The 9,708-nt window shown below is 36.7% G+C and overlaps 1 protein-coding gene across 2 annotated transcripts in view; it reads right to left on the reverse strand.

Moving 5' to 3' along the window:
* Window positions 1-6,656: 6,656 nt before the first annotated feature.
* The window catches only part of ZNF215 (zinc finger protein 215), a 32,237-nt gene continuing 29,185 nt past the window's right edge, over window positions 6,657-9,708 (reverse strand). Inside the window, exon 4 of one of the 2 annotated variants that reach the window (XR_009215532.1) lies at window positions 6,657-9,685. Coding sequence is in view for 1 of the 2 variants with exons in the window: in XM_032166716.2 (XP_032022607.1) it covers window positions 8,555-8,595 (41 nt within the window). In the remaining variant the exon portion in view is untranslated. The remainder of the gene's footprint in view (window positions 9,686-9,708) is intronic. The other variant, XM_032166716.2, reaches the window with a different exon arrangement.

Below are 9,708 nucleotides of genomic sequence, written 5' to 3' on the forward strand. Positions count from 1 at the left end.
GATATGGCCAGTGACTAATTCCCATGCAAAGAAATCATAGAATGTAAGATTAGAGAGGCATTTGGAAAACCAGAAGCAGCTTGTTTTATTCAAGCCTTGTTTTATTAAAACATTTACCCAGAAAAAAGGGACATGAATATAAGTAATTTTTTTTTGAGACAGGGTCTCACTCTGTTGCCCAGGCTGGAGTTCAATGGCAGGCTCATGGCTCACTGCAGCCTCAACCTGCTGGGCTGAGGTGATCCTCCCACCTCAGCCTCCTTGGTAGCTGGGATTACAAGCATGTGACACCAGGCCTGGCTAACTTTTGTGTTTTTTGTAAAGATGGGATTTTGCCCTTTTGCCCAGGCTGGTCTTGAACTCCTGGGCTCAAGTGATCCACCCACCTTGGCCTCGCAAAATGCTGGGATTACAAGTGTGAGCCACTGTGCCCAGGCTTAAATTTGATTTCAAGCTTTGTTACATACCAGAGTGCCTGTTCCAAAAAAGAAAAAAAAAAAAGGCTCCATATATGTGAACCACACAGAGAGCTTAAAATGCAATTCAGAGCAATCAGGAGATGAAATGTGTAATAACAGAAGACACAAACAAATGGAAAAATATTCCAAGCTCATGGATAGGAAGAACCAATATTGTGAAAATGGCCATACCGCCCAAAGTAATTTATAGATTCAATGCTATCCTTATGAAGCTACCACTGACTTTCTTCACAGAATTAGAAAAAACTACTTTAAATTTCATATGGAACCACAAAAGAGCCCATATAGCCAGGACAATCCCAAGCAAAAAGAACAAAGCTGGAGGCATCAGGCTGCCGACTTCAAACTATACTACAAGGCTACAGTAACCAAAACAGCATGGTACTAGTACCAAAACAGATATATAGACCAATGGAACAGAACAGAGGCCTCAGAAATATTGCCACTAGTACAACCATCTGATCCTTGGCAAACCTGATAAAAACAAGTAATGCGGAAAGGATTCCTTATTAAATAAATGGTGTTGGGAAAAGTGGCTAGCCATATGCAGAAAACTGAAACTGGACCCCTTCCTTACACCTTATACAAAAATTAACTCAAGATGGATTAAAGACTTAAACGCAAGACCTAAAACCATCAAAACCTACAAGAAAACCTAGGCAATCCATTCAGGATATAGGCATGGCCAAAGACTTCAGGACTAAAACACCAAAAGCAATGGCAACAAAAGCCAAAATAGACAAACTGGGATCTAATTAAACTAAAGAGCTTCTACACAGCAAAATTAATGATCATCAGAGTGAACAGGCAACCTACAGAATGGGAGAACATTTTTGTAATCTATTCATCTGAAAAAGGGCTAATATCCAGAATCTTCAAAGAACTTAAACAAATTCACAAGAAAAAAAAAAACAAACAAAAGCATATGAACGGACACTTCTCAAAATAAGACATTTATGTGGTCAAAAAGCATATGAAAAAAAGCTTGCCATCACTGGTCATTAGAGAAATGCAAATCAAAACCACAATGAGATATCATCTCATGCCAGTTAGAATGGCAATCATTAAAAAGTCAGGAAACAACAGATGCTGGAGAAGATGTGGAGAAATAGGAATGCTTTTAACTGTTGGTGGGAGTTGTAAATTAGTTCAACCATTGTGGAAGACAGTGTGGAGATTCCTCAAGGATCTAGAACCAGAAATACCATTTGACCAGCAATCCCATTACTGGGTACCCAAAGGATTATAAATCATTCTACTATAAAGACACATGGACATGTGTGTTTATTGCAGCACTATTCACAATAGCAAAGACTTGGAACCAACCCAAATGCCCATCAATGATAGACTGGATAAAGAAATTGTGGCACATATACACCATGGAATACTATGCAGCCATAAAAAAGGATGAGTTTATGTCATTTGCAGGGACATGGATGAAGCTGAAAACCATCATTCTCAGCAAACCAACACAAGAACAGAAAATCAAACGCTGCATGTTCTCACTCATAAGTAGAAGTTGACCAAAGAGAACACATGGACACAGGGAGGGGAACATCACACACTAGGACCTGTCAGTGGGTAGGGAGATAGGGGAGGGATAGCATTAGCAGAAATACCTAATGCAGATGATGGGTTGATGGATGCAGCAAACCACCATGGCACATGTATACCTATGTAACAAACCTGCCTGTTCTGCACATGGATCCCAGAACTTAAAGTGTAATAAATAATAAAAGAAATGTCAACTTCCCATATACTTAAAAAAATAAGCATCTACCTTAAGAAACAAAAAAGTACACCCAAATCAAGCAGAAGGAACAAAATTACAAAAATGAAATTAAAAATAGAAAAATAATCAATGAAAATGATAAACCACTAGCCAGACTAAGAGATAAATGGAGAATACAAGCTATGCTATCAGGAAAGAAGGGACTACAGATCCTATAGATATTAAAAGGAAAACAAGGTAATATTGTGAACAATTCTGTCCATAGAATATTATGCCTATAGATTCCACAACTTAGATGATATAAACTTTTTCTTTCCAACTTTTATTTTTTATTTTAGTTTTGGGGGGGATATGTACAGGTTTGTTACATGGGTAAATTTTGTGTCACCGGGGTTTGATGTACAAATTATTTCATCGCCCAGATAATAAGCATAGTACCTGATGGGTAGTTTTTCAATCCTCATCCTCATCCCACCCTCCACCCTCAACTAGGCCCAATGTCTATTGTGCTCTACTTTTTACACATGTGTACTCAATGTTTAGCTCCTACTTATAAGTGAGGACATGCGGTATGTGGTCTTCTGTTCTTGCATTAATTAATGGCCTCCAGCTCCATCCATGCCGCTGCAAAGGACATGATTTCATTCTTTTTTATGGCTGTGTAATATTTAACAATATCTTCTTGAAAGACACCAAGTGCTAAGGCTCACTCAAGAAGAAACAACCTGAATAGCTCTATACCTCTTAAAAAATAGATTTAATAATTTAAAACTTTCCAACAAAGGAAGCTGAAAGCCTAAAGACTTCACTGGAGAATTCTATCGGATATTTAAGGAAGAAATAATACCAGTTTTACCGAAATTCTTCCAGAAAATAGAAAATAAGGAACAACTTTCCAACTCACCTAATTATACCAGCATTAGTCTAATCCAAACTAGACCAAGGCATACAAGAAAAAGACCAGTATCATCCCTGAAGACAGAACTAAAATACTAAAAAATAGTCATAGATGACATGACTGTCCATATAAAAAATCTCAATGAGATCACAAAAACTACTAGAATGAATTTAGCACCCTCAGAGGAAGCTAAATTAATATGAAATGATTTTATTCGTATACACTGGAATGAACAAATAGAAATTCAAGTTATAAAAACAGTACTATTTATAATGTACTAAAAATGTTAATTACATGGAAGTATATCTAACAAAATCTTTGTAAGTTCTGTATGCTGAAACCTACAGAAGACTGATAAAAGAAATAAAAAACCTTAAGACACACCATGTTTACATATTGCAAGACACAGTATTTTTAAGACGTGAAATTTCCCAAAATTGATCTTCAGATTTGTCTGTAAATAACAGTTCTAGAAACATCTTTTATTTAGGTATCTTTAAACCTTGTTTGAATAGAGTGAACACATTTGTACACTAAAAACTTGTTTCTCAAATTGATGTCCGTATAGCACTTTGGAAACATCTTTTATACATGTGTTCAAAAACAAGTTTTACATCATTGCATAGTAGTGAATACATCCAATCACTGAAATAACACCATTCTCAGCCTGGTACACAAGTGGCACTCTCAGAAACACTTTTACATGTGTGACTTTAAACTCTGTATAACATGTATTACAGTGTTCAATATACCTTTACTGAAATAACACTGTTCTCAATTTGGTGTGGAAGTTTCACTCAGATATTTCTTCTATATCTTTGTCTTTCAACACTGTTTACTCACATTAATGTGGTGGCCACATCTGAGTTCACCACAAATGATGCATGTGAAGACCCATGTATAAAAGGTGATGTAGGAGTTCTACTTGTACAGCTTGTTGGTAGTATTATTTCAGTAAATGGATGTATTCACTATGATGTAATGCATGTAAAACTTTGTTTAAATATAAATGTATAAAAGAGTTTCTTAGAATGTTACTTGGGCACTCATTTGAGAATGTTATTTCTGTGAGTGAATACACACACTAATGTACGTAAAACAGTGTTAAAAGACACATATACAAAAGGAGGTCTTTAGATTTAATGCAACCCTAATAAAAACTCATCTTGATTATTCTGTAGAAATAAGCTAAGTCTAAAAATTTATATGGAACTGCAAAGGAACAAGAAAGCCAAAGACATTTAAAAAAAAAAAGAACTAAGACGCCAAGTCAATCCTAAGCCAAAAGAACAAAGCTGGAGGCATCACACTACCTGACTTCAAACTATACTACAAGGCTACAGTAACCAAAACAGCATGGTACTGGTACCACAACAGAGCCATAGATCAATGGAACAGAACAGAGCCCTCAGAAATAATGCCGCATATCTACAACTATCTGATCTTTGACAAACCTGACAAAAACAAGCAATGGGGAAAGGATTCCCTATTTAATAAATGGTGCTGGGAAAACTGGCTAGCCGTATGTAGAAAGCTGAAACTGGATCCCTTCCTTACACCTTATACAAAAATTAATTCAAGATGGATTAAAGACTTACATGTTAGACCTAAAACCATAAAAACCCTAGAAGAAAACCTAGGCAATACCATTCGGGACATAGGCGTGGGCAAGGACTTCATGTCTAAAACACCAAAAGCAATGGCAACAAAAGCCAAAATTGACAAATGGGATCTAATTAAACTAAAGAGCTTCTGCACAGCAAAAGAAACTACCATCAGAGTGAACAGGCAACCTACAGAATGGGAGAAAATTTTTGCAACCTACTCATCTGACAAAAGGCTAATATCCAGAATCTACAATGAACTCAAACAAATTTACAAGAAAAAAACAAACAACCCCATCAAAAAGTGGGCAAAGGACATGAACAGACACTTCTCAAAAGAAGACATTTATGCAGCCAAAAAACACATGAACAAATGCTCATCATCACTGGCCATCAGAGAAATGCAAATCAAAACCACAATGAGATACCATCTCACACCAGTTGGAATGGCCATCATTAAAAAGTCAGGAAACAACAGGTGCTGGAGAGGATGTGGAGAAATAGGAACACTTTTACACTGTTGGTGGGACTGTAAACTAGTTCAACCATTGTGGAAGTCAGTGTGGCGATTCCTTAGGGATCTAGAACTAGAAATACCATTTGACCCAGCCATCCCATTACTAGGTATATACCCAAAGGACTATAAATCATGCTGCTATAAAGAAACATGCACACGTATGTTTTTTGTGGCACTATTCACAATAGCAAAGACTTGGAACCAACCCAAATGTCCAACAATGATAGACTCGATTAAGAAAATGTGGCACATATACACCATGGAATACTATGCAGCCATAAAAAATGATGAGTTCATGTCCTTTGTAGGGACATGGATGAAACTGGAAACCATCATTCTCAGTAAACTGTCACAAGGACAAAAAACCAAACACCGCATGTTCTCACTCATAGGTGGGAATTGAACAATGAGAACTCATGGACACAGGAAGGGGAACATCACACTCCGGGGACTGTTGTGGGGTGGGGGGAAGGGGGAGGGACAGCATTAGGAGATATACCTAATGCTAAATGACGAATTAATGGGTGCAGCAAACCAACATGGCACATGGATACCTATGTAACAAACCTGCACATTGTGCACATGTACCCTAAAACCTAAAGTATAATAATAAAATAAAAAGAGAAAGGGAGGGAGGGAGAAAAGAAGGAAGGAAAAGAGAGAGTAAAGGGGAGAAAGAAAGAAAAGAAAGGAGGAAGAAAGAAAAAAGAAGGAAGGAAGGAAAAGAGAAAGAAAGGAAAGAAAGAGAGAGAGAAGAAAGAAAAGAAATGGGAGAAAGGAGAGAGAGAGGAAGGGAGGAAGACAGAGGGAGGGAGGGACCTCTGTTTTTGGTGTCCCAATAAAGGGAGATGTTGAATATGTCTTACCTTGAAAAAAAAAAAAGAAGACGACTTACATGATCTGATTTCAAGGCTAAATATTCATTAATCAAGAAACTAACGTACTACTGAAAGGACAGGCACAAAGATCAGACTCCAGAAATGGACTGACATAACTGCTGACTTTTGACACACGTTCAAAGGTTATTCAATCTACAGTCTTCTATAAATAGTACTGAAACTGCTGGATATCCATAAGCAAATAAAGCTTGACCCATACCTCACATAATATGCAAATGTTAACTAAGAATAGATCATAAACCTCAATGTAAAACCTAAAACTCTAAAACTTCTAGAAGAAAACAGGATAAATATTTTAGGTATGACAGTGAAAGCACAATCAATGAGAGAAACAATTGATAAAATGAACTTCATCAACATTATAAACTTTTTTGAAAGACACTGTTTAAAATGAAAGGACAAGCCATAGACTGTGCAAAAAATATTTATACAAAATACATATCCAATAAAGGACTTCCATCTAGAATATATAAAAAACTGTCAAAACTTAAGAAAACAACTAGGTTTTAAAATAGCCAAAAGATTTAATAAGACATTTTATCAAAAATATATGTATGACAAATAAGCCCATGAAAATATAATATAGTCACTCAGAAAATGCAAATTGAAGTGATAATGAGGTACTATTACATACTTATTACAGTTGCTAACATAGTGGTATGGCAAATGTTTAGCTAGGTCTCCAAAAAACATTTTGAAAACCCAGATTAATAGCATTTGTTTCTGTGGTGTAAATCTTGGTTGATTCCAAGCTATAACATAATTTCACTTAGCTCACAAAATTCCTGATAATTTGTTACTTTTTGTGAGCCAGTGTGAGCTTACTCTAGTATACCATAGCTAAAGCAAAGCAAAACTGGGAATATCCAATGTTAGTATGTGGGAAATCAGGTACTCTCATCCATTATGGTCAGAATGCCAAGTGATACAGTCTTTTTGTAAAATAGTTTGACAGTTTCTTATCAAGATAAACATACACTTACCATAGGACCCAACAATCTCACACCTAGGTATATATCAAGATAAATGAAAACATATCTTAACACAAACTCTTATATAATTTTTTTTATATTTAACTCCAACTGGCAACAATCCAAATGTCTCTCAACTGGTGAATAACTGAGTTATTCCTATATATGAATAACAAAATTTAAAATAACACACACATATATATAAATAACTCAGATGTTTCATATATAGCGTAGAATATATGTAACCATATTTTAGTAGCAATTTTATTTTATTGCTACTCAAGCAATAAATAAGATGCAATAACATGTTTGACTCTCAATTAAGTAAGCTAAGGGAAAGATGCCAGACTAAGAAACCTATATACTATATGAAACCACCTATATCACATTCTGGAAAAGGCAAAATTATATATAGAGAGGCCAGATCAGTGGTCATGACGGCTGGGGTTGGGGGAACAGCTTGACTATAAAAGAACAGGAGAGAATTTTCTGTAGTGGTGGAACTGTTCTATATACGGATTATGGTGGTAGTTACATGACTGTGTGATTAATTCAATTGAATTCACTAATTAAATGCCCATGCCCAGGAAAGATGGATGAGTAGACTAGAAATAAAGGGCACTAAGAAAATGGGTAGAGCTGTTAATTTGCTTGAGAATTGATAGTTTCTGAATATATTGAATATACTGAAGAGAAACTTAGAATACAAGGGCCCTTCTGAAACAAGGACTTATGACATGCAATATGACACAGGAAAAACATAGGTGATAGCTGATGCAAGGCCAATTTTAGAAATATCACTGAAACTTACAATCAGCATCATTGGTAAGATTAGGCCCTGATGTCAAGCTTAGATCAGAGGTTTGCAAACTTGCATCAGAATTAGAGGGCCTGTTACAAGAAAAATTACTGTCCATTTTCCAAAATTTCTGTCTCATTAGATCTGCAGTAGGGCCCAAGGACTGGTATTTCTAACAAATCCCAAGAGATGTTGATGCTGCTGGTCTGGAAACCACCCTGTAAGAACCACTTACACTACATTACAAGGTGAAGACACCAAGCATTACCAAGTGAGATGAAGTGTCAAACTTTAAAAAATACACTTCCACTTGCTGTAGATAACATAATAGGGTACAGAAACCAGTCCAAGAAGGAGTTGGACTTCCAAGGATGTGAATCATAGATATATATAAAAGGGCTGAGGTTCACTCTAAGTCCCTTATCAGATCAATTTGGATCCCATACCAGATATCCTCTATTTTTCCTTCTAGATCCACTCTCCACTTTTCTCCTTTCTGGGAGGCTGGCCTAAATGGATGACATCAATGGGCTCTCTAACTCCATGGCTATAGCCAATGGGAGTCCCTGGCAGGAGACAGGAGGGTTGATTTTGACTGCCACTTTCCTAGACCTCAGGTTGCAGCTCTTACCAAAGTGCCCTCTTTACATGACTCCTAGCTTCTGGTGATGACTCCTTTGTCTTGCCTTTTCAGGCCTAAGGAAAAACAAAAACAAACCAAAAAAAAACCAAAAACCTTATTACTAGCTTTTGGGTATTTTCCTATTTCTTGTGGTTTCCCTAAACTTTGCCCACACCTTTAGAAATAGTCCCATAATATTAAACTATTATTATTCTAAAATTGAGAATGACATCTGTTTCCTGCTGACCCAGAGGAAAATGAAGATTGGGACCAAAGCGGCTCTACAAAATAGATCCTCTAAGCAGGATTCAGCATTAGGCTGCAGAAAAGCACAGAGATAACCTTTCTGTTGGGTGAAAAATTGGCATTTGAGGACATCAAGATTTCTCAGATTATCACTGTTAGAAGTGCAGGTAAAGGACAAGGTGTCGAGAGCGCAAGTGGTTGTGGCATTAGTTATGGTGGAAAAAATGATTTTTAATAGGGAATGAACATATGGAAGAAAAGCAACTAAAAGCTATGAATACACAATTAAGAATCAAAAGAGGATAACCAAAAGGCCTGATGGCACTCTGAAACCCAGTGGCTATAAGGTAGATATGACTGACAAACCCTACTCAACAGAAAGTGCTGCAGAATTGCTGCACCAATTAAATGCATATCCTGGTGACAGTGAAGGTAAGAGAACTAGTGAGGAATATTACATAAGGTATTTGGGCAGACACTGACGAAGCTGAGAATTTGGCCGCCCCATTCTTTTGAATATCTCACCAATGAAATGGTACTCCTTATCCACTTGAGGGTATCAGACCTTCTCTCCATTAAAGCATATTCTTGACTACACCTTACATTTGCCTTACAAGCTGATACCAATTCTCTTCAGCTCCCACCCCTACCACCTGTCATTGGCTCCAGGGTCATAATGAGACTTAGATCTGAATACAACTGTGACAGAAAATACAAGCATTCTTTGTTCCTACAGAAGGAAATACCTGTTATTGTAAGAGTTACAGGCTTGGCAATTCTGTTAGCAAAAAGCCTGGAGAATACGTGCGGGAGCAAATTCTATGATGGACCAAATGTAAGTTACATTTGGGTTGGATTTATTGTCACAGATGCAAACATCTGAAACCTGGGATTTAATGAAATCACCAGAAGAGTAACCTATTCTGTTAATTCTGACATCT

The sequence above is a fragment of the Hylobates moloch genome, unplaced genomic scaffold, assembly GCF_009828535.3.
Source record: "Hylobates moloch isolate HMO894 unplaced genomic scaffold, HMol_V3 SCAFFOLD_11, whole genome shotgun sequence".
Classification (NCBI taxonomy): Eukaryota; Metazoa; Chordata; class Mammalia; order Primates; family Hylobatidae; genus Hylobates; species Hylobates moloch.